The 26,507-nt window shown below is 40.6% G+C and overlaps 1 protein-coding gene across 1 annotated transcript; it reads right to left on the bottom strand.

Annotated features, from left to right (window-relative positions):
- Window positions 1-56: 56 nt before the first annotated feature.
- Window positions 57-26,507, bottom strand: slc4a5a (solute carrier family 4 member 5a; the record flags this gene model as incomplete). Its single annotated transcript, XM_084551596.1, has 25 exons — window positions 25,882-26,507; window positions 24,843-25,055; window positions 23,198-23,327; window positions 22,226-22,386; window positions 19,289-19,441; window positions 18,630-18,752; window positions 17,823-17,878; window positions 16,253-16,410; window positions 16,068-16,155; window positions 14,226-14,380; window positions 13,784-13,912; window positions 12,695-12,869; window positions 10,552-10,685; window positions 9,511-9,782; window positions 7,923-7,984; window positions 7,396-7,587; window positions 6,814-6,927; window positions 6,187-6,348; window positions 5,797-5,975; window positions 5,559-5,631; window positions 5,099-5,167; window positions 4,425-4,598; window positions 3,782-3,955; window positions 3,622-3,680; window positions 57-222 (listed from the first exon to the last, which is right to left on the bottom strand). The coding sequence occupies exons 1-25, from the start codon at window positions 25,937-25,939 to the stop codon at window positions 57-59; spliced, it is 3,429 nt and encodes a 1,142-aa protein (XP_084407722.1). The 5' UTR covers window positions 25,940-26,507.

A 26,507-nucleotide genomic window follows, 5' to 3' on the forward strand; every position in this document is an offset into this window, starting at 1 on the left:
AGTCTGCCCACACCTGGTCGTGCGTTGTTCTGTCAACAAGACATGGTGTCTCAGCTTTATAACGTAGTCTCGCTGCTCATGTCCCGCGGCCGGTGGTGGTCGATGTCTGAGTCGTAGTCCGACTCCATCTCGATCTTGACCTGGGGCACGGGGCAGGCCATCCCTCGGCCCATAGGCATAGCCGGAGACGACGGGCAGGAGATCTTCAAGTGGAGGGTGATGCTGAGGAAGGGCAAGCTCCAGTTACCATACACACCCACAGCCAAAGACACAGAGGGGCTACAGGTGAAGGCAGAGGACTCTCACCCATGAGGCATCACGACTCCAGCCAAAAACTACAGCAGCTCATGTCAATGAAGAGCAAGAAAACAACTCTAGTTGTTGTTTGTAGCCACAATGTCTTACAGTTAAGACTAGAGGTGGGGACAGGGAATTAGTTGTGGCCAACAGGGTTGTCTAATTTTGTCTAATTTACTAATCTTTTCTGAAGCAGTCCCATTTTCACTGCTTTGATTCAACAACAAGTTTTTATAATCTAGAAACTGCAATGGAAGGAAATTCAATCTCAGTATGGTATATTTGGACTTTTTGGACGTTTTAATAGATTAGTCCTTCACATTCTTATACATACTTTTTGATTTATTTATGTGAGCGCACAATGTAAAATGATTTGTTTAACAAATGATTGAATGCAGAACTGTTTGTCAACTTTTAGCATAGGTACATCAATAAAAGACATAAGTCACACTATCAATTCCAAACCATGCCTCTTTCAAAGCAATGCAGACATGATGGGAAAGTTTCAGAATCAGAGTCTCCCACAAAGGACAAATAACACAAAGTTACACAAAGTACTGAAAATGAGCAAAGGCTGCACTTTCAATGCAAAATAATTGCACTGAAACCGCTGTGGCTCCAGGTGAGGGGAGTTCAGAGAGCAGAGAGCTGGGGTCAGACTACATTTCACATGCAGGTGTGACTGATGTGTTAAACAGATTCAGCACATGGAGGAAAAAGAAACAACCAAAACGATGTTTGCTGCATATGGATCATTATACAGCCGTAGATGAAGTGGTCTACAATACATCATCTGTATGCTCTAGGTACACACCAAAATAAAAGAGACCACACACAATTTTCTATATTTAAATTCCCTCATGCTTTGCCAAATATTCAGATAATAACCCTAATCACTGGCTTTGAGACACAGAGCATCATCACCCTTCACCTCACAGTCAGTGCCTTCCAGAATGCTTCGGTACTAATAACACACATCACTGAATCATAATCTGCTGCGCTGTGCAAAGGGCAGCGCCGTGCACACACTGTGAGACAGCAAGCGCATGACACAGGAACAGCAGCAGCAGGATTACTCAGTTAATCACATTACAATGATCTGCATTGCCTTAAAGTGCATGGAGAGGAGACTGAGGCCATGTATGACAGCGACGGAGAACTGGACTACGAGGACAGTGGTACATTTAAATAATCTGAGTGCATGTGTTACCAAATAAAAGTCTATAAATTGCATTTATTCAGAAGGTGAAGGAATTAAAAGGAATAATAGAGATGTAATGAATATATTCATCTGGAAATACACAACACAACAGAGCTAATACTCTAGTATAATACAATGTGGTGTAACACTAAGACACACAAGCTTTTATGGGCTGTTTTCATATTACTGAATCTATGGCAGAATTTGTCAGGTGTCAGAGAAGTCAGTGTTTACTATAATTTTGATAAACCATGCAACAATGTATTGTGTTGTCCTCACTTTTGAAGGGTCAGTTCACCCGTATTACTACAATATATATATATCTCCTATAGTGGTATTTATCCTTGCTGGATTTTATTGTACTGTTAGTTCCATTTATTTACAGTATGTTCACAGATTGAATTTAATTTGGGTGCTCAGAGCATAAATCACATTAGCAGTAAAAAAAACATACCAATCTCAAATAGCTTTTCTGGAGAATCCACAGACCTCATTGTGAAACATTTTCACTGGGAGTGGTTGCCATCCAAGACACAGACCCAGTGAGCACCGATTGCTCAGAATAATAAAGATAGATGCTGTTTCTGGAATAAAACTGGTGATACTAATTTGAATACTTTTTTCCGTCGCTGACAGAATGACAAATAAGATCCCACTCTGCTGGAAGCAGAAAACTGACATCTGAAAAGCTGCAGGAGAAAAGTGAACTGGAAGCTAGTTCATGCCGTCGTTCTGAGACTGCTGCCACAATGACATGACATACTCATCAGGGTCCAACACACATTGATTAGCCACAACATAACGACCATCATATTGTGTAGGTCGCCCTTTAGCCTCCAAAATAGTTCAGACTCATTGGGGAGAGGACGCGGGCCTTCTGAGGGCGTCCTGTGGTGACTGGTAGCATGTAGCTGCTACAAGAGATGCTGCCAAGAATGGGCTTGATCCAGCGCATCCTGCAGATACTCGTTCAGTTTTGGATCTGACGAGGCTGGGTGAAAACCTTGGGATATTTGTATCTTATTTCTGAACTGTTACCCAAGCAGTTTTTGCGGTGTGGCAGGTCGCATCGTCCTGCTGCGGATGGCTGCTGCCATCAAGGAGTGTTGGTGCTAGGGTGGTTTAGGTTGGTGATGGGTGTCTAAGTAACATGAGTGAATGTGAACATGAATGCCAGGACCAAAGGTTTCTAAGCGGGACATTGCATTGTAACGAGATGATCAATTAATTTCATCTGCCATTGGTTTTAATGTTGTGACTGACAAATGTATATCTAAATCATCTTTTTAATCACCATAGTGTACTTGAGCCATCAATGTTCTGCTCATTTTTAATTGTCATGCCTGCTGCCAGACCTGAAGGCTCTAAGGAGGAAGTTATTATCACTGCTCTCCACTCCTTGGGGCTTATTTCCTTGTGGGAATTGAAGAAGTCAGGGTCATGTCTCTACACATATCCTATATTTAGTGCCAGTGGAGGAGAGATAATTCAGATCTTTCACTTCAGTTTCAGTGCAACAGTGTAATATAGTCTGTTCCGCATTTTGCTTGCGTGGAAGTAGTAATGGTTCAGCAGCAAAGTGCTCCTTATTACACAGTTCAGTATAATAAAGCCATCGATGCGTTCATGTGTAAAGTAATGTTACAGCTGATAAAGGTGGGGCTAAATTGAATTTTTGTTATATAGAGCAGTTTAATCTGGAATAAAGCACAAGGATTTATTCTTTATAGTAATAATCTGAGTCTGCAAAGTAATAACCAGCTACAGAAGTCAAACAAATGTAGTGGAATACTTAAAAACTGTGTAACTGAAAACTAACTAGACTATACTCCGTTTGACCAAAACTGCTGGTTTATTGAGATCAAACACACACAACTATGTCAAAGGCAAAGTATCACTAGAAGCAAGAGGGGTGGGGGCTGTTAGTTTCAGTAATTTTTGTGAACTGACCCTTTAATTTGTCTACCTTTCCTGTATATTTTTACACTGCCATATGCTCATGCTCGTTCTGTTACAGTGCTCTGTGTGCAGCAGCAGACTGGCAGTACGCTCCCCACTGAGACTGCTCAACGTCAGGATAGGCGAGATCTTTGTAGGGGATGTGCAGTTTGAGAACACAGTACCTGCGATCCAAGTCTGACTCTGAGCTGGGTGAGTGGTTGGAGTAGCCGTGGTATTTGTCCTGCAAGCAAACACACAGACACAGCACAGGCACAGATCATCAGACACTCATGTCATGATCCATCGTTCCTGCAGGGGGCAGCAGAAGCTCTTGTTTCTCACCTCCTCCTCACTGTCGTCAGTTTTGGTCTTCTTCTTGTCCTTGTCCTTCCCCTTCTTCTTGTCGTCGTCCTTCTTCTTCTTCTCTTTCTCGGGAAGCAGGTCGTCCAGCCAGGCCAAATCGTGCTGGGAGAAGATCATGTCCAGCATCTTCCGGATCACCATTAGACCCAGGATCTGGAGTTGGACACAGAGATGCAGTGACACACAGGCCTTGCGTGAACTCTCATTAACATTCTTCTCAAGCCATGCGCTGAATATGATTTAGTCAGATGGCATTTGTAGATGACATTAACATGAATCACTGCTGGTATACACATGAGATCAACCTGCTTCCTCTCTTAATATTTACCCTCTTTACAACTGGCATTCAACCTCTATCGTTTTTCCTTACATTCAGTAAGAATAACAATCTGTTGGATTGTAAATATATATCTTGTTAGGTCTGTGCTTTTCATATTTTCTCTATGTGAATTGGACGTGCATATGCAGTCCTTTAACATGGTCACAGCCCCATGAAACCTTTTTTATGCCTTTTTTCCCTTGCCAAAATATACAAACATAATGTGCATTAGAACCTCTCTCCTCCACTCATGATACAATGACTCATTAAAGGCTTTAAATGTGAGTGTTTTATCACATATACCATAACAGGGAATACGATGGCCAAGAAGGTTGATTTGAGGGTCCAGAGCACTGCGAGACACATGATCTGGATCAGGGTGAACAGGTGTACCCTCCTCAGAGGAACATGACGGAGGTAGGAGAAGTCGGGCTGGTGCTTGGATGGCATCATGTACAACTTGATCCGGTCCCAGAACTGTGGAGGATAACGAGACGGGGGTGCAGAGGGGAGAGAAGAGCACAAGGTCTGAGCGGCAAAGGTTAATTACATGTGGACCTGTGATATGAATGACTAATCCCAAATTATTTAGTGGATATCTGTATGCGTCACGGCTCTGCTTCCCTGCACAATGTGCTGGAGCGAAGTTACTGAGAAGCACCTGCTCTCTCACAGAGCCCCGAGCTACAGGTTTCTAAATGCATCTGTAGAACTGATATCCAAAAGGCGGTCATTACAATGTGCAATTTAGTTGCATATAGCGAATCCTCCAAGTGCTTTGCATGTGATTATTTTTGTTGTCCCTGTAGTCTGTATGGATGCTGTAGATCACGTCTGCCTGCCAACGTGTTTGTTTTATTGGAAGCATTAAATAAGCCACTTCCGTCGGCTGTCAGAAAAGCAATAAGTAAGATGCTCTGCAACAATAACTCAATTTATGATGATAAATATCATCAACAGCCGCCACAAAACATTACCTGGATTCCACTGAGTGAGGCTACACCCATGTAGAGGAAGACGCCGTACAGCACAGGCATGGGGATGAACTAGAAGCAACAGTAAGGACAGACAACATGTAAGATACTACATATAGTTCAGACAGATGATAACATAGTAAAGTGTTAACAATTCTAGACTACTAACACTATTGGCAGTATGGAAGTTTTAATCTATCTCATTTGATATTGAACAATTTGTGCTTCAGTGGTGTTGTGGTAGAAAATAATTGATGATCAATTTTGATCACTAATAGAAGAGATCGCATTAAAATGCTCGAGTTTCAGTTCTGTCAGTCATTGTCAGGTAGTGAGTTACTTAGATAAGGAAGATTTTGCCCAACTTACAACACAAGCAACAGTAAACAGCACACCTAACGAAGCCAGATAGTGATCAAGCTGCACAAAAAAACGTGTGATTCAGCCAACGTATAACTCATACCTTAAGTATTGGAGCGAGGAAGATGGAGACTCCAGTGAGAACAAACACCAAAATGCCTGTCATTCTTTGTTCTCTGTATATTTGACATTAATGAAATATACACAAGAGAGTGTCAAGTCAATTTCACAAGGCTTTTCTCTACAAAGGACTAAGCAAAATCTACTGTGACATTGCCAGTGGCAGCATGAAGGAATTATTTCTTAAGTTACAATTTCACTTTAATTCACTGTGGACCAACCTGACCCCGAGGAACTGTGGCTGTTCTCCCGGAGCGCTGGATTCACTCTCCATCTTCAGGGAGTCGATGTGGGCGATGGAGATGACGGTGGCGGCCACGTACCATGGCAGGCCCAAGAAGGAGCAGACGGCCATCAGGACCCCCACCCAGAACAGATCCAGGTGGTAGCCACAGCCTTTCTGCAGGGGAAACCGGACACAGACAGTTTTTTTTTTTAAAACAATAATCATTGTTTTTGCACTTTTCTTATTGTTTCTCTAGTTTTGATGCTTATCTCTTAATTAAATAAATTGACGATTTGATTAAAGTAACTGCAATACATCAGTATCATCCATAAAGAAATATAATTTTATTTTATGGTAAGCAATGCTTAAGAGTCAGCACACATACCTTAAGTTTGTTCTCCTTGCGGTTAACAATGACAGCGCTGATCTGCTGGTCCATGAAGATGAGGATCGTGACAAGCAGGGCAGGGACAAAGCTGGCCACATACACCCACCAGGGGTTCTTACCAAAAGGCATCACCAGCCAGCCGCGATCCGGCCGAGTTGGCTGGTGGGACATGAGAGGCCACTTTATTTCCACAAAATCTTTGTCCACAGGGGACGTTGCAGACAGAATAGGATTATTTTAATTTAGTATAACATAACAGTTTGAAGGTTTGGAAAATCTATTTATTGCTGTCTTGTGGAGAGTTAGATGAGAGGATTGGTGACACTCATATTGCATCAATAAAGTTTCAACAGATTTGTGGCTTTATGGGGTTGGAGTGAGTGGGTGTTCGTCTCTTTCTTGGCCAGAAAGGGTGACCCCCCCCGCTCGACCTATAAAGCAGGTTAGCTGTTTACACCTTTTTCCACCTAAATAGGCCAACTGCTGGAACCAATGGATAGATATGAAGGTGGTATTGATCCTCTCATGTAAATCTTAGCAAGCAACTCAACATGTACTTTCACTGTTGGACTATTCATTTATACCAAAGATGAACCTGGGTGGGAAACTAGACACAGAATTTACCTTAAATTCTGTTGGGACAATTAGCTTGGGAGTTTTAAGTCCTATCAACATGTCAAGCCCAACAAACGTCATGATGGACATGAAGATCGAGAAGTCGCTGATGAGTTTCCTCAGCTGTTGTCAGAGGGAGAGAGAGAGAGAGGAATAAAGCAGTCCAAATGAGGAAAAATAAACATTTCCATGCACAACTGAAAGCAGAGATAACGTCTGACAGCAAGCAACTCGTAATACTGAAAAAGCTGAGCCGTGCCAGGCTTCGATAATCCTCATGTCTGGAACAAACGGACATCACTCCTTTGTCTAAAGGAGCAGCAGGTTAGGGGAAAGGCAAATAGACAGATGTGTTGGCTGAGGTGATTCCACAGGTCAACGATCAACTATAGGTCAGTGTGCTGCTAATAAAAGGTATATTATTTAGCAAAAGTGATAACGAGTTTTAATTATTATGTACATTTGCATTTAAATCAATAATTAAAGGTTTCCTGTGGTGTTTTTGGCCACTAGTGGCGCTATGGAGTAAAGTAAATAGATAGATAGATAGATAGATAGATAGATAGACAGATAGATAGATAGTTCTGACACCTTGGTGGGGAAGTAGCGGCTGAACTTGAACTTCTTGAGAGAGACGGTCATGGAGTAGGTGCCGAAGAAGAGGATGAAGGACATGAGGGCCAGATCCGGGACGTACTTGCAGGACTTTCCCACCAGAGAGCCCCCATACGTCAGACACTCCTTCTTGCTCAACTGGCTCCAGTCCAGAGCTGTCACATTCAACTGGGATAGTGGTGGCAGTGTTGGGGAGACAGGAAAGGATGAAGAAGAGTGAAGTGTTTTGACAAAGACATGGACAGAGCGAAATTTTTCAGTTATAATCCACGGAGGAGAGTGAGAGGTTGATGGGATAGACGGTGAGACACAAACAAAGGAGAGAAAGTGACTTCTTTGTCAGACAGAGCTGATACCTGGCTTAGGTGTAAACAAACCATTTTGCTATTTTGTTGTTATATTCTATTCTGTTGTCATTTGGTTTCATTTGTTGTTTTTTTTTGCAACATTCAACTTACAATACAATGCACCAAAATGAAAATTGAATGAAAAGAAGCACTTACCCCAGAGACACTAGAGCTGTTATCTGGCATTGGAACTAAACCATTGAAGACCATTGCAGCCACTGTTTATAGGGGAGAAGCAGTCAGGGACGGGGGTTAGTGAGACAGAGACAAAGGGTGAAAACGAGAAGAAAAGGGAAAGAAAAAAAAAACACAAAACATGATGAGAATTCAGCTGCTGGACAGTGCCGAGAGCACTCCAAGGCCCATGCAGACAAATAAAGAGGTACTCACTTGCAAGAGACGACAGCCAAATTGTTTGTGCATGGTGAAAGCAAACAAGAGGCACATCAGTTACAGAAATCAATGCCTACTGAAATTACTGCAAATCACTGCCATTTTCAAAAATAGTAAAGAGATTAGAGAGCATCTGGGAGCTTACAATGATGGAATCTATTAAATTTGAATTTCATTAAACCCTTCAATCCCATGGAGAATTCTCATCAGAGACCAACTGATACAGTTCACAGATATAAGATACTGGGGAGTACAACTGACTATAAATGAACTGTGACCAAGATATGCACCTAAGCTTTGTAGTAATATATAGAGAAAACATATCTATTTATCTGTCCCACCTAATCAATATGGATACTGGGATGTTACATGTATTTCTTTTACTAGTGTTTTCCAAGAGTGTTTTATTTAATTTTTTTTTATTATGTGCAACTGAGCCACTGTGACCAAGCAATTCCCCTTGTAGATCAATAAAGTCTATCTATGTCTAAGTCTAAGTAGCACCTGCTTTTTCCCAGCAACCACTAATTAGACCCCCAATAAAATAAAATATATAGTTAATAAAATATTAAGAGGCATTGTTTGGAAGATAAAAGATGTCTCTTAATACTATGTTATAAAAGTGAATGAACATTTTTCACCAAAAAAAAACAAAAACAACAAATGAATACCAAAGAAAAATATCCAGCATTCTTACATTCTTGTGTGGGACAATTATCTTTAAGGATGAAGCAGTGTTCATGTATTATTAGCACATAAAATAAATCAGATGGGCTTTTATGCTGATACTTGGCAGTCGTTAATTAACTGAAAACTTTTAAGATTTAGAATTTTAAATCAATATTAAAGTTCAACTGAAACAAAACAAACTGTTAATGCTAAGAGTCCAAGATAACCTGCTCCATAAGGACAGTGTGGGTGTCGTTTGATTGATTGCCAGTGGCCTGGATATACAAGCAGCCAGCCCTACAGCTGTCAACTCATTCAGATTGTTACTGAGTCCTGATTGGTGTGCTGAGGTATTTGCAGAGGTTTCCAACAGAGAAGCAACCACTTAAAACCTTTTAGAATATGTTGCCTTGCCTTTTTATTTATTTATTACTCTGACACACCAGTAGGACCAGTGCCAAGAAATCAGTCCATTAACACAAGGCATGTTTTGGAAAATGGTTGGCAGCAACAGATCTGTGAGCTGAAATTGATTTAGATAAACTGGACACAGGTGGGTGCTCTCTCTACTACAATCAGCCATCGATGTCAGCCTAATGAGGCCCAAAAGAGTCACTTGTAGCCACGAAGCCTCCTTGTCAATAACCCCCCTCTATCTCCCTGAGCCAAGGGGTGAACTCACTCGGATCTGGGGCCAGGCACTCGCACTTGTAGGCGGTGACGTAGTCGGGCTTGAAGTCGGTGTTGATGGGGTAATATTTGAATGAGCCCACCATCTTCTTGATGGCGTCGGAGATGAAGATGAAGGAGATGAGGCTGGAGAAGCCCTCCTCAGTGAAGCGTGTCATGTATTTGATGATGTAACTGGCATCCGTAGCCACGAGGATAAAACACTGCAAGCAGGAATGCATGCCGATCCACAAACGCAGCTCCATGTAGTCTATGTTGTTGTTCCTTTGGAAGTGAGAGGTTAGAGAAGCATGGAGAATGAATTGATAAATAGAATGCATGCATGCAAAACAGTATTCTATGGTGTACGTCTGCACATACAGTATATAATCTGAATTGATAAAGTAAAACACATAATGTACATGTACATAAAGTACAATTATCATGGAAACAAAGACTTCAACTTCACATTAGTCTGAATTTTAGAATAGCTATTTAGTATTATTAGTAGCCCAGCAGGGAGCATACACGCATGTTGTTGCTCTGCTGAAAGGGAGATTAGTTTTTGAGAAGGGTAACAATTAACTTCAGAAAATCTTAGATGAAAAACACTGTCTGTAATAGAACCAAAAGATCATCAAATTAACTACTGTATTAACTATACAAATTAAAAGTAGTAAATAATAAAATACATGCATACAAATGGCACATGGAAAACCTGGCTACCAATCAGAGGGCGTTAGGAGTAGTTCCCAAAATCCTTACAAGAACAGAATAGCAAGAGCAACATGTCTGCAAATGTAAAAATATATATATATGATTTACATAGGCACACGGCGAAGGCATCTCTTCAGTTACCATTAATGTCTACAGATTCTACAGAGATTTCATTGCAAATCATAAACATAATAAGGCAATGTGAGAAATATGTTCATTTGTTTTCTCCATATAGCAATAATCGTCTGACTTTAAACAGAATCTTTACACTCCATAGTATTCCCAGTAAAGCGTTTAGGTCTACTAGAGGATCAGTAATCTCTCTAATGATGCTCACTTGCTGAATTCAAACAGGAGCTTTTCAAAGATGAGGATGGGTCCCGTGGAGCTGAGGATGATGAGGGGCTGACCGCTGAATAGACAGAAGACAGAGCCAGCCAAGGCTGTACCGAGGAAACTCTCCATCACTCCCTGTTGGAAAAAGAGGGGAGGGGTGGCAGAGAAAGAGCTGAGGAATTAAATTCTCATACAAAGTTGGGACAGAAAACTGTTGTGTTGTGTCATTATGTAGATTACATGTATGCGTGTGTGTGTTTCTGGGTGGTGGTGAGGAGGAGGGAGTGGCTGCAGAGTTTCACTGCACTAGACATGAGACAAAAGGTCATGATGTTGTATTTCAGCCTGACAGGGAGGGGCGTGCGTGACTGGCAAAGCACTTATCTGAAATGATTCCTGTGTGGAGCCTGTGTGTGTTTGTGTGTCTGAGTTGCTGTAAAGGTATTGATGCACAAACAGAGAAAGGCAGACTGATCTGATGTAAAATCACAAGGAATTAAAATACTCTGACATGACAGTGATGACCCTGCGGCATCAGTGTTTTATGTCTAAGCAGTAAAATTTAATTAACGATGGTATCTCGTAGTTGTCCTCACACACAAAGGAGACTGACATGCTGAAGTACATTATCTGATTCTGGACAAACTAAATTAAATAGAGGAAATAATGTCACCTGTATGACAAACTAGCTGTGTACAGCTGAAGACCTACAATTTATCATAACTAACTTGATAAATATGACACACAAATTACACTTGAGCTTCCTGGGATGACACCCGTTGATTTTAATCTAGTGTTGCTACTTGCCTGTGTTTATATTTGGGTCACTATGAAAGACTTTCCAGCCATGGACGTCACTCGGCTTCTACAAAATGCTTTGACACTGGACCCATCAATGCGCAGTGGTGGGCTGTCAGGGCCAGAACAGCCTTCTCTGCTGGCTAAACTTTATCAAAATAACTGACACACTTTTTAATATTTTCCCATTGATCTTAATAATATTCTCAATAGCTTATTCTTTTCATTTTGTGGCTTGGCTTGTACTTATACAGGCTATGGTCTCTCCACTGTGTTTCTGGCAGTGTAACTTTGCATTGGTGTTTTTATCCAGTCATATTTCAGCCATCATGTGTTGCTGGATTCCAAGAAATCTGCCTGGGCCTTCACAATTAAAACTGCAGGCGGCTGAAGCTTGAAACACATTGTAATGATGCGAAAGTTCATATTCTTAGGCCTTCTCTGTGGACTACAGTAGCATCAGCGTTTTCACGTCCTCTGATTGGAGGGTCAGAGAGCTGCTCCGTTTAAGCCAGGCAAGCGGTTCATGTTCATCTGTTGTGAGCATAGGCATCCTATGGTTGCGAACTGCACAAGCAAATTTTCCCTGTTAACGTTTTGATAGCTATTCTTTGAACCCACGATCACGGAAAGAGGAGATGTTATAGATTTGGTTGCAGATCTTCTTAGAAAGTCATTTTCACGGCGGACTTTGAAGGAAAAGCTGGATATTTTGAGGAGCTAGCTAGCCTTAGCCAGCCGAGGAAAGGGTGTGTACGCCACCTTCAGGTCAGCAACTATGCTGACCTTGGCTTACAGTCTCTGAGCAGAACACTAAATTGTTCTGGTGAGTAAAATGAATTGTATTTACATATTTTATGTATATTTTTGTCATTTTATTGGGTTGACATTGATGCTTCTGCCAGATTGGATTGGATTTGATGTATGTGGTGCTGGTGTGCAGAAAAAGCAAGAGTTTTTTGCTTTAGTAATGGCATTCATCTCGCTATATGAGATACCCATCTACGATGCAACATCCTGTTTTATTGCGTATTTATATGTTGATGGTTTCTATAGCAGTGGCATCATAACGATCATATTAAGAGGTGTTTTGAATAAGGTTGAAGGACACTGAAGGCCTAGGTGGAAAATGCACAGCCTGCCACTGTCAATGTGCCGTGTACTCCCATATTATGTTGTAAAGTGAGTAGTACACTTGCATTGCCAGTCATCGCTGGGGTTTGTTATACTACAAAATGTCCTGTACTTCACTTTTAAACCTGCTGATCATGTTAATAACCCGAGTTTACATGAAGTAGAATAAACAGACCCGTTTCCTGTTTCCTGAGACTGGAACTCTGTGTTACCTGGTAGTTGTCGGTAGCGTCTCCCAGGAGGCCGCCAAAGGTGATGGCGTTGGTGATGCAACCCAAATAGATGAAGAGCACAGCGGAGATGGACTGAATGTGGAAGCCCTCATAGATGTCACTAGGCAGCCATGGCAATTTCCGTTTTATGTCAAGGTACAGGCCTCCACAGAAGCTATTGCACACGGACACACACAGTGGTTAGGATTCTTCACACACTCCACTCCTCAACAAGACAGAAATGACTTCCTCTCAAGCAGGAGATTACACAGTATTTCAATCCATCATTTCCCGTGAGTGGATGGGATATTAACACAATGATTTAAAGTGATATCTAGACATGTGCTGTAGGCAGGAGAGGGCAGTGATTGTCATTTTCAGATCTATTTTCTTTGAAAAGAATAAAATTTCAATTTTCTCCCTGAAAAAGGTCACTAAGAGTGGGGTTTAATCTTTAAAATGTAAAAGCATTGTCCTTTTTTTGAATTCCTTCCTGAAATAGTCCCCTGAAAAAAGGCGTTTAACTTTTTGTCGTGTCGAGTTTCTTTTTTCTTCGAAACCAATGAGCACAGTCATTATACTTGAACATCTGGACACTCACTCACATTTTTCTTTTCTATTTTCTATATCTGCAAAAACCTATTTCTGTATTGTGCATGAAACCCACACTTTCAAGATAGATTTTATTGCTAACTCAGTTCACACTGTACTAACCAAACTTTGGGAAAACATCACTGCTTTTGACCAAGATAAAACCTAATTTTCAACACTGTATTAAAGTGTGTTTTCTGCTCTAAAACAAAATAAGAGGTGGGACATTGGATTTGCTTGCATCTGTTGTTTTAGGCTCAGCAGAATCTGGCTGCCCAACACTGCCCATTTGACTGGAGATTAATCTTTGTATCTGCAGCTAAAGTGCTCATTAGGGAGTGTCTCCATCTTTGGGGGAGTTCAATGTGTACCTTAATTATTTGCCTACTTTGCCAAGTTTTGATTAATTCATATTCAGATTTCTTTTCCAAATGCCAGTGTCTGCTGGCGTTTGCTCCAAATCTCCGAGCTATTTGCCATGTGGCCTGGACAACCTACCGCCCAGTGAATGCCAGCTCCTCTCCAAGCTCATGCTGAACTGGCATCTCCTCGTCCTCTTCCAGACCTCCTCCTCCTCCAGCTGTACCGTTCATCTGTCCCAGCTCGTTTAAAGAAAACACAGACTTCCTGCAAAAAAAAACATACATACGCCACTGATGTGAGTAGATACGAGCTGCATAGTTTCATTCATTGCTTTTTATTAAAGGCCTACACCATGATGTTGTACATGCTGTTTCCACCGCTGTAATCTTTGGCTGCTACTCAACAGACAGACATGATTGAACCCTGCATTGAGCTCTAATCTTGTTTAGCTTGAAGTCATATCTTTGCCGAAACAAGCTGGTGAAGATTTACAATTGTTGATGGCGTGTTGGTCATTGTGCTACAACAACTTTTTCAGCTTCATGGGCATTACTGAGGCGGTTAGTGAAACTCCAACCTTTTGTCAGCCGAGGTGACTTTCTTAGGTGGTTCAATCCGGATTTTGGGATCCCATTCTCCAGGTGGAAGCACAATCACTTCATCTAGAAACTCATCTATGCCTGCGATGAGGTCCTCCCGATCTCTGGCCTTGTAGGCAACATCACTGAAGAGCTGGGAGGAGGCGAGAGAGATAAGGGAGGGGATTTCACTTTTTCACTTGGCTTATACTCTGGTGATATTGATCAGTGTGTACGGCTCTAATACCTGGAATTTGGACATCCTCTTTGATGGCCTCTGGAGTCTTACTGAGCATAAATTGTGGAAGGTAAATCAATACCTAGCCCTAGTGGGTTTACATTCAAAAGCACCTGCAGGTCAGCAACTAATCATTCCCTTGGAACACAGTGAGTCAAGTGCACAGGGGCATTATATAGAAAACAAAGCAAAGGCCTTATTCTAATTGGCAATGACTCAGGCAATGGTCCAATTTTCGTTTTATTAATGGTCTCTGCATGCTGCAAAGACAACAAGTTACTCTGGGACTCTAAACCAAAACAAAGCATAAACTAAAAAACCAGAGTGATTCTTTCAAATTTAAAGCAGCAGGTATCTGCAGTCTGAGGAAGACAGAAATATAGTAGATACAGAGAGTAGTGCACGGTACATTTATTGATTCCGTCTTTCCTACTACACTCAGAATGGATTTTGGTCTGAAGAGAAGTCACTGAGTGTATAAATGTATTTTCTACTATGCTGCCAAGCTTCCAGATTCCCTCATTTCAGTCCTCCTTATGACTGTGCGCACGTTGTAGGCCACATTGTAGCAATGACCCTACTGTGGCTCGATAATAATGGTTTATATGTTTAAGTTACAATGATAATGCTGATAAATAAAATCCAGAATGTAAAATCTAAGTTTAAACGATTGAAATAGCCAGTGTTCTGCAGTTGAGGAGCTCAAGCAACAAAAGCAAAGTTATCTTGAAAAGTGAAAACAGAATGTTAAACCACTATAAATATCCTGCCTGAGCATCTTGGGTAAAAATCAATCAAACATAGGCAGGCACATTACCATTAAAAGCTTTAAGAATAAGCAGTAAAATCTTAAAATTAAGAAACTGGAAATCCAAGTGTAATTTGATGCATATAGAGAACAGGAGGGAACCCAAAATAGACCCCAGTGACGTGTTTAATGTAGAAGTGCAAAATACCTGTCAAGAGAGAGCAGTTAACTAAATGTTTGAGGTTAAAAATAGACTTAAGCTGTGCATTATATTATGAAAATATTCTACATCATAGCGCCCACTTACACCTATTTAGGCCTAGCTGTCATATAACCAGGAAGATTAAACCACTATTAAGATGCCAGATTATAAGTCAGTATTTATATGATTATAACTGTCAACTGTGGCTGAGATAACATGGTATTTTTGAGCCTGAACTTACCCAAGGTTCTCTTTAAACAAGGCACTATTATTTATTTACTGCTTGCATGTGATTTGTGCTTGGGGATATAGGAATCAATAACAACTAAGACTACATTCAGGAGAGAAAATCATGCCAATATCATTAGCAAACCATGGGCCGACTCATTATCTCAGTTGAAGCGCTGCTCCTAACTGATGCACAACAATCAGGATCACTTCCAGGCATCATTATAACGCAATACTGGGTATCCAAGACAACTGGAAAGCTAGAGCACATGTCACACAGCCGTACATCTTTCATTTTCAGCTACACATTGTGGTTTTTACAAGAGATGTTCCCCATAGGTTCCCTGAAATAATGTGAGGATGTGTAGTCTAATCATGAAGACATGGCATAGAAGCATTTTTAACACACAATGGTAAACACTCACGTCATCCACCATTAGGGTCGCTATGGCTCGGCCGATCTCATTATAGGACTTGGCCTTTCCTTGGGGTCCCAAGAGAATAAACAGGAATCTGTACAGTGGTGAAACAAATGTGGGGTATGCATGGGTGGCACATTTCTGTTGTAGAGACATAGTAATGAGGCGTAAGGTTCTGGATATCATTCTACCTGGTGGGAACAGGGACCTCTGTCAGACCTCCTAGTGTTGTAGCTTGGGCCAGACGGACAAAAGCCACAAAGGGTTTGTTGAGGAAATCTACTTCGCCCACTAAGACGTTGGATGCCTCTGCGTCTCTGGGGATCTTCTTCATGAATTTGTTTTTAAGCTAAAGGAGATGGAGGGAAAAGGAGACAACAGGGTGAGACATTCTCTTTTAGAAAATAAATCTGGTCTATTTAGAAAGGCATTTGCAATAAAAACAAAAGGGAATTAAACTTGTCACCTTAGGCTCTCGAGATTTGTTATTTGCATTTTTTGACATTTTATGGAAAAAAAATCACGTTAACTGACGCAGCCCTGCATGTGTTTATTCCATTAGTTTTTGCTCCTGCTGTGACTGCCTCTCCCTACAGGAATTATTAACGATCCGTCCTCTCATCATTTGTCACTAACAGGATCTCTAAACCTGGCAGATTAGTCTGGGAGGGCATCGTTAAATCGGCGGAATTTTGCAAGATAAATACCCTGTGCTGTTTCACAAACATAAAACCTCAAGGAACAGCATCCAAACAAAACTCGACTGACAAAGCTGTGAGTGAAAGAGGGACGGCAAGCCAGCCTGACCTGTTCGATTCCATGTAAAGGTGTGGCAGGAAATTGGACAGTAGCACAATAGCACTCAATAATGGAGAGCCTTGTCAATAACCCATAGCCCGAATCTGTGGCAGCATGTGAGGGCAAAGCACGCGGACTGGACAGTGAGATCTATGCTTTTCTCCCAGTGCCAGCCCAATATTGACACATGACAGCGCAGCACACAAAAGCACAAATACACACAGTAACAAACTATCACTTGTCCATTGTCACATGTGACCCACTGTAGGTCTGCAAATACAATTTGAACATCCAGCCAACCACTCATAACTAGGGCACTTGGAAATGGACATCCAGTACTCGTCCTCACAGCTGCACTAACAAATAAAGTTCACATCACACACCCTCAAACAAATTCTCATTCATTTATGTTGATACATCAGCCCTTCCAGTGAATGACACATAATCCTGACCTGTCTGTTTCAAAGCCCAGGAGCCCAATACAAGAAACAACAGCACGCCCTCACCACGGTCCAAGCATGTATCACTGGATTTAAGCCACGCTTCTGCATTGGCTCCATTAATGAATGAGTTATGTGTCTGCACGCTTCTTCTATCACTTGCTGTCACCTTCACTACCAGCCGCAATGAAAGATTGACAACACTTATGACGGAGGCTCTCACCACTCTGGAGAAACATCAGTTCAACACAATGCAGCGCCTTGCTGAGATGTGAGATAGGTAATCTCTCCAATAATGGAAAGCAACAATGTGGAAAATGAGCCTACACTCCAGAGACTGTTCACATGCACATTAACAGTTTGTTAATATAAAAGATAATTACATAAATTGGGGCAGTCTGAATGATAAAACTAAAGCACAAGAATAAAATGTAATGAAATGCTTTTCATAAAAAAATAAAAATAAAAAGATAAAAAGGAGCTACTATGTACTATCTGCTGTAAAGTCTAAACTAAAACTCACCTGGTCTGTGCTGGGTGTATCTGCTATATCATTCATACTCCTGCTCTGAGCATGACCTGGAAGGTAAAACAATTACAACACCTTAGATACTTGTGACCTTTTCAGTTCAGACACTTGCTATCTAAATAGCACATTCAGTGACCAATTTATTAGGGACAACTGCGCGGTCTAACCTGAATGCAGTGTTCTGTACTGTCTTCTTTATGAAAATTATACAGTTTAAATGACATTTTAGGGTCATAGTTAGTGGTGGAGTTGTGCTGGACTCCAGTTGGGCATTTTTATCAGAATATGAGGCTGGTAACACACCGTTTGGATTTAATTTTAGGGTGTGTTTCAACAGACCTACAGAGAAATAAATACTACTGCACAATTAAGGATTAATACTTCCAGACAGAAACTTGAATATTTTGATTTTGATCAAAATAGCAAAAAAGTGAAACTGATCCTTCAAATGCAAGTTGGTTTTCTGAAAATCGCATAGACTATCAGAGACAACAGTTTAATCACATTGATTTGTTGAGATGGAAATCTCGCCCTGCTGAATGTTTTTTCATGATTTTTTAAATTCTAATTTTGCCAGAAAGGAAAGGATATCTGATCTGATCCAATATCTGAATCACAGAACTATCAAATCCAGGAGTCACTGTCTAATAAAGGTGCTGGGCATTAATTGAAGTCTAGATGATTTTAGCATTGCTTTAGAGGCTTATACATTAATGACTTGTGAAAATAGTCCAAAAGTTAAGGATTTAGTATGTAGTAAGATACATATGCCTTCGGACAAAACTAAACCTTGATACTCACGCAGGCGGCCATAGTTGGCAGACTGCTGTTTCATTCTGAGGTCCTCTGTAGATCGGTTAAAGTTGGGAACGGGCCCCACACTCGGCCCCGGACCTGGTCCACCTCGGGGCCCTACATTCCGAGCTGACAAGAGGAGGGGAGCAGAAACAGGCACAAACAGCAACGGAGTGGTTAGAGGTGATGCTTTATGATTTATTGAGCAGTCTGTGGGCTGCACTGATGAGATGTGGAAATGTTACTGTGGTAATTAACTCATCAAACATTAATACATCCCCTGTGGAGGATGTGAGGCTTGTTGACTGCAGGACGGTGCTCATTCATTTAGTGTGTTAAATATATGCATAGTGAATTTCTCAGAGGCAACAAATTATATAAGGGACTAGAATGGAGCAATCATTGATAAAGGAAAGAAATTGCTATATATCAGAGACGCACTATGTGATTTCAAGTGATGGCATGTCACCATACGTGCTATCAAACAATATCTGTAATATAATGAATCATGGAAATAATTTAAAGCAAAGGAAAATAACATGGTAGGCAGTAATGTGATAATTATTTTGTCAGAGCTTAATGTTATCTGACATCCCAGATGGAATAATGGTGTTGCCTTGCATTATTCAGACAGAGCTAGATGACAAGTAGGTAGGAAAACTCACTGGTAGAGGAGCTGGACTTGCCCATGTCGGCTAGCGAGCGGTGGATTGGCTTCTTGGTCTGGTGTCGGTGTTTCCTCAGCAGGACAAAACTGATCTTCTCTCTGAGATCAGGAGATATCATGCCTTCCTCTATCTGTCTCTCAATTATGTCATCTGGAATAAGACACATTCACATTTCACATTACAAAATTTGACAGTTTGACATGTTTTGTCCCCAGTTGGAAGCATTCCTGCATTGTTACACTGTAGATTGTTTGTGTGTTGTACATTACAATCTTTGTTGTATTCATTCATTCATTCATCTTGTGTACCCGCTTATTCCTGTTAAGGGTCGCGGGGGGGTCTTTGTTGTATGTATAAAGACATTTGCTGTATAATGTGAGTGGAGCACATATCTACATTCTGTTATACTATCAGATTACAATTCAAAATGCAGGATGTGCATTTGAGATTGACACCCAATAAAGTCAGTTATGAGCAGTTTAGAGATATTCCACACATCCATCTACATTTAAATAGACCAATAACATCCTGTAAGAGATTGAATAATAAATCCTGCACGTGAACAAGTCTCTAAGCTGTTAAAACTGTGTAAAATATCAATAACCATCAATCATTATTGAACAATTATAAACAAGGTTTAAACATAATTTGCATAATCAAAATCCTTCTGATCATTTGATCAAATTCACTTTAAAACAGAGGAAACAACTTAATAAAATATATTAACTGTATTCTCTCATTTAGAGATTTTTCTTAAAGAGCAGTAGAAAGGACTGATAGAGAGCTTGGTCAAATACTGTAAAGACAGTCACCTATCAGAGGAACAGGAGGCCCCCTGTGGGAAATACTGCCAAACACATGGTTTGTGAGTTTACAGTGACCTTTGACCACCAAACTGCAATCAGTCTTTGAGTCGGAGTGAATGTGTGTTCCAGATGTAATACAGTTACCCCAAGGCATTCTAGTTGTATGTGTCCTTAACGAGTATTGGACGGAAATGGTTTCACAGTGACTTTGACCTTTCACTTTTGACTACAATCCTTGAGTCAAAATGGATGTGGCAGATTTTATAAAAACAAATCCCTCAAGGTATCCCAGACACATTGCTTTCATAAAAATAAGAAATAAGAACGTATAATGTGAAAACAAAATGCTTGTAGTCTTGGATGTGAATGACATCCAAGGCGAAACACTGTCATTGCAGTCATTGATTCTTTTGCAAATAATTGTTTTATTGAATTATTGACATCACACTAACGCAGCTTTGGTTTTGACGTTTTGTAACTGGTATGGGGAAGGTGATAAATGTCAATATGATGCACTCCTAATGGAGTAAAATTAATACGTGGAGGATACATAGGAGTCTACTATGACACAATAGCTACACTGTCTTACTAACATCACTGGCTAATTAATCAGCTAATCAGCTAAGCAGACAGCTAACTATTAGCTAGTTATGTCTTTAACTGTGGTTGTGTTTACCTTGATCCTGAGTAAACGCCACATGAATGGCGCCCCCTTGTAGAATTAATTACTTCATAAATGGAAATATTTTATTCACAGTTGGCCAGACATGTTTGTTGATGTTCTCAGAAATGACGGAAGTGAGTGGTAATTTGGCTTGCCAACCGTCCCTTGAAAAACGGAATTGTCCGGTATTTAGAAAAGTACGCGTCCTGTATTGACCTGAAACGGGGCGCACTTTGTCCCGTACTACCGTGAGAATCAACAATAGTGTGTAAAATGTCAATGGAATTAATGAATAACAGGGCGCTTTATATGAATATTTACTGTAAAATTATTCCCAGGCCTTCTCCTGCTCTGTGACCAATGAGCTGACGAGGTACTGTTGCTTGCGAAGAAGATACCGGAAGACAACAAAACAATAACTTTTCCTCACACTTTCTGTTTGCACTTTTCTTATTACACTATTACTTGAGGAATGTTCTGCTTTCTATTGTTTTATATTAATGTATACCGTTTTAAGTTAAGCAGGACAGGTTCCTGTTCAAGAAAGATATTTATTTTATTCTGTTAATTGTGAAAATAACAATTAACAGGCCCTGCCAATATTATTGGCCCTATCTGCCGGCCCTGCCAATGAGGTGTCCCTTATTTATTTTTCAGGGAGTTGGCAACCCTAGTGGTAAAGGTAAGTAATTTATTTGCATAGCGGTTAGTTTTATAATGTCTATGAGTAAACACTGATATTTTCCAATGCCTTAGCCTTTTCTTTTGTGACTTTCTTTTGTGTTTCCTGCATTAAGTTAGCTGGCCATTAGCTTGCTAGCGGTTAGCTTCCATGGCCTGCAGCCACAGTCCTCTTACACCTTACGGTCGGCATCGCCACTTGAACGCAAAACTTCCCATGCCGTAACCACAAATGTGGGAGTATGCAGATTATGTTAATGCTAGCTGATATGGGACGAGCTAGATTCAGAAGCAAGCATCTCTAGTAGGTTAAATCACTCCAACCACTAAAGTGTCATGAGAATTAAAGAAAAGATCTCTTCAAAAATTTGTACTGTGAGAGTTCTTTTTGGACAGTTCTGTCGCTTTATATAGAGCAAGTTCTATAGTTTCTATATTTTATTTTATTTTATTTTATGCGTAACAACACCAAAGCAAATTCCTTGTATGTACAAACATGCTTGGCAATAAAGTCTTTTCTGATTTCTGATTTCTGATTCTGATTTACATGTTTGTGCTCAGGAAGTAGCACATGCTACAGAGTCACAGCTGCAGATAATAAATTTAATTGAATCTGTTCATTGCTCCAGCTGGGCTAAATAAAACCTATTATCACCTGTGAGAGGAACAGGTCTATCACTGCTACTTTTATCATATTGAAAGGTGGGGTTTTGTAGCGAGGTGAACGTCTTCTTAATTAAGAAGAACAAAGAAACAAGTAATGAAAGAACTTTTTTATCTCACCAACTATTTGAGGCAGTGAGTAGCCATCCAGATCCAGCAGCACCGTCCCTGTCTGGAGACACGTCCTGAGCTCAAAAAGACTGTGCAGGGACAGCGTGGACACGTGGGGTTTACTCCACCGCTCTCCTCCTTCCTCCACCTTCTCCTCGAACTTCACCCACCTGAAGGCAGCAACACGTACAGGGAAAGAACAGGTGAGAAATATACCATTTTGTTTGAGCTTTCCAACTGTGCCGGTGGTGCTCATTGCTCAATATCAAAGGTTTTGATGGTGTTTTTACTAATTATTATTTCCATTATGATCTGAGGTTCAGTTGAGGGTGCAGTCAAGGATTGTCAGGTCATTGTATACCTGACTGTATGAGAACACTGTTTTTTGAGTTGTCTTTGGTCCTTCAAATTGCAAACTTCCAAAGAGTCTCCCCTGAAAGCATCAAATTTTCCATACTGTACGACCCATTGAGAGTCTGAATACATTTTGGATGAGATATTAGCCATGCATTCGGAAAATTGTGCTTCATTTCATTTCTGCATTCAAAGTTTTTCACTGACATTCAAACAAGAAAAACCACAAGTTGAACTAATGACTTTAACACTGGGTCCAATGCACGTAATCACGTCAGTAATTCTTTCCTCTCAGCCAACCCAATTCTAGGAAATACAATACGCCTGTATTTAATGAGTCAAAATGTCAGCCATGAAAGAGTTCTGTGCCTAATAATAATCCTTGCAGACAGGTTCTCGTTGAGTCACGTCATTATCTAAAGAATAGTTGGCTTGACAGTTTGAAACTGTGTGTGTTTGACTAGGGTGAACAATTTGTCCAGTGGATATGTTCAAGATTTCTGCCTTGAATAAAAGTGAAAGCAAAGTGACGTAATTCCAGAGCAATTTAAATTTTGAGCGTTGGAAGCGTGACTGTGCCTGAATTTGTGTGCAAGTGTCTGTGTGTGTTTGAGAGCAGTCATCTACCTGGCAGATTCCTTCCACTCCAGCTCATCCCCTTCTTGCTGTAAAGTGTCCATCTCAGTGAAGAGCGTCGGTGTGGGCATGTCATCATCTTCATTCAGGATGTAACGTAGCCGCTCTGCCGCCGGAGACACTTCATGGAATAAGAGAATGTTTTTGATGTTTTACAATCATTGGTATTTTTAGAGTGGTAGAGTGTGATTGCATGGCTTTTATGTCACACAATGTGTGCCTCTTGTGCTGTAGGAAAGATTACTGTTCATACCAATGCAGGGCATTTCTGAGTGTAGAAAGTGAGTTTTTGATAGCACTTAAACTACACACTGTAATTTACAGTTTAAATTGGCAACAATATTTACCTAAATGTACGTACAGTGAGAAAAAAAAACAAGATTATGCAGAACAGAGGAGTAACAACTTGCCATTTTATAGGAAGGAAGAAATAAATAGCAACTTACTTTAAAGTATATACAGTGTCGCTTCCTCAGTAAAGAGCCGATTCAGTTATTTCAGATATTTTAACAGTATCTGATTCAGAAATTACTCTGCTGCATACTGTACTCATTCTGTGTATTTCCTCTGGTGCACCACTAGTATTGATTGCAGTATTGAAGCCTATATCCAGATCACACAGTGCTATCTGATTACTGTTAGTCAATCATGAGCCTACTGTATTTAAAATCCATATCATAGCTGTACTATTTGCATGGATATTGAACTCAACCCCATATTTAGGAAAGATGTTGCAGGGTAATGAGCTGGGAACAGACCATAGGGCTGCTAACATATAGACTGCACAAGTAACGAGTCCTTTAATACACAAGTGATCAATGACATTGATGCCCCTTATTGACAGCTGTTAACAATACATTTTACTTACATAAAATGTGGTGTGCAAATGTGAAATATGCCATGCTAAAACAAAGGAAACATTTTATCAACAAAATCTAACATTTGATAATTGATGTAGAGTTTAGTTGTAGATATCAATTCCTTCCAAACCCGTGAAGGGAAGAATATAGCCCTCTTCATTGTTACTCTCTAAGTTGTGTACGTTCCCATCACTGGGTGCCATTTTCGCTTGTTGTTGTCTTGTACATAATTGTTCCTACTGTTAGGGAGAAATACCATAAGGAGCCAATATTGAAACTTGCACGCTCCAAAAGACAAATGTGTGCATACTGTGCTGGCAGGACTTTGCTGCCTTGCCACTTGATTGCACCACATGCAACAAGTACTATGTTTTGTTCCACACCTCATCTTTGCTTTGGGTTTTATGTTAAACTGTGTTTCCTAAAGCCCAAGATGAGATGACCTGGGTAATTTCTCTAATTTGGAAAATGTCCCCCAGAAACACAGAAAACATTATTCAACTGTTTTCACAGACTAATCAGGATGAGTACACCACCCTTGACATGTAAAATTAGTGGAGAGCCCCTTTATAACACTACTATGAAACCAAGATGACGTGGATAATTAAAAAATCTCATGAGCTCAAACACAGTTTTAATATTTAGTCTCTCCAAAGCATCCTGATAGAGGCTGGTGACTGGCTGGCAGTGCAGCTGATCATTGCAACAGGACATAGTTTGAGACAGTCTCTCATGATATTTAATTCCGTCTTAGGACCCTCTCACCAATGACTTACCTGTGCGATTGATGTCTTGGAGACTTTGCTCGGTTGAATCCATAAGTCCTTCCTCAATGTCTATGTCTCTGTAGCGGTCGTGCTCTTGGTGCCTCTGGTGGCTGTAGCGTCTGTCCCTGTCCATGTCGCTGGCCTCTCGACTGGAACGTCTTCGCCTGCGTTTGCGTCGATATCCTCGAGGTACCGGGACACCAATATAGATGGACTGATGGTCTGTGGACATTTATGTACATTTTCTTGATGGTTAGGTGAATATGTACTGCAGATGTCATGCTGTACATGATTGCACTCATTTAAATGCAGAACTGTAAGTATGGAAAAAGAACTATCTTGAGAACAAGCTTTAACAAGACCAATAGCTGTTAACACTAGCAGATTACCTGATGAGATTTTTAATCAATCCCTTTATTTTAGAGAAGGGTTTTCATGAATGTTACAGCACTTTAACAGACTCTGAATAAGTTATGTTTCACATATCATATCTGCTCATTAACAACAGCCTTCTGTGCTGGTACAGCGATGTGTGAAAGCAAATCAAGTCTACACAAAACCTCTCAGTCCCATAGCTTTGCTTCTATAATCCCTGTTTTGCAGCCAAAATTTAGCAGATGTGAGGTTGATCATATGCTTGCAATTAAGGTGCTGTAAAACTAATTGCACACAACTCCGAGAGGAATAACGAAACAACAGGGAGGCGCAGACCAATATTGGTTTGGAAAAAGAACAGCGCCTGCTGACCTGCTGCTTAGTCGAAGGCACACAAACATGCATATGCTCCCCAGTGCCACAGAACACACACAAACATTGGTATTGTGATCTTCACTGTTCATTTGCAAGCCCATTAACAACAGTCACCCACACAAATTCTCAGAAGGATAAAAAACAAAGAGACAAAACAGAAATTATAAATGAGTGTGATCAATCAACATTGTCATGGTAATATTTATACTGACTTAATTTCCTGTTGCCATTAGCAGAGGGCCAAACTTTAATACATCTGCCACAGATATGAATGACACACATGTGCACACACACGTACCCTCCTCGTCCTCGTAGCGAAGGTGAGAGACACCCATGCCTCGTTCTCCATGGTCCATCCTGGAAAAGAAGAAATACAATTCTAGTCATAGTTAAATGACTCTTCAGGTATGTGGAGATAAACTGTGTGTGTTGTGTTATTGCTATTTATGTGTTTATGCAGCACAATGAAGCAAAGTGTAATGTGCACGTGGCAATGTGGGCTTTTACCCGTGCTGTGCCTTGTTATTTGTAATTGTACATTTATTAGTGCTGTCATTTCTGTATACTTCTGTGTGCATGTGTGTGTGAGGCATTGTTCTATATTTAGAATATAAGCCTCCAGCGGTAGCGGCACCACCACCAGCAGCTCTGCTCTTGTTCACTGACCTGCATGTTGGGTTGCAGTTCAGATCAATGGGAAAAATAATTAAAAGGATGGTCAAGTCGAAATGTGTATAATTAAAACAAACGTGAGGCTAACTTATGGCACGTGGCAAGGATTGACATAGTGAATGCCACCAGTAAAGTTTAAGGCCACCATGATCCTGCTGGTGGGGGGTATTATTTAAAGTTCTATGGTGGCAATTTACATGCAATTGAAAATCTGATTTGACTAAATGCCTATGAGAAGTAATTAAGATATTA

The sequence above is a fragment of the Chelon labrosus genome (assembly GCF_963514085.1).
Source record: "Chelon labrosus genome assembly, chromosome: 9".
In the NCBI taxonomy this organism is placed as follows: domain Eukaryota; kingdom Metazoa; phylum Chordata; class Actinopteri; order Mugiliformes; family Mugilidae; genus Chelon; species Chelon labrosus.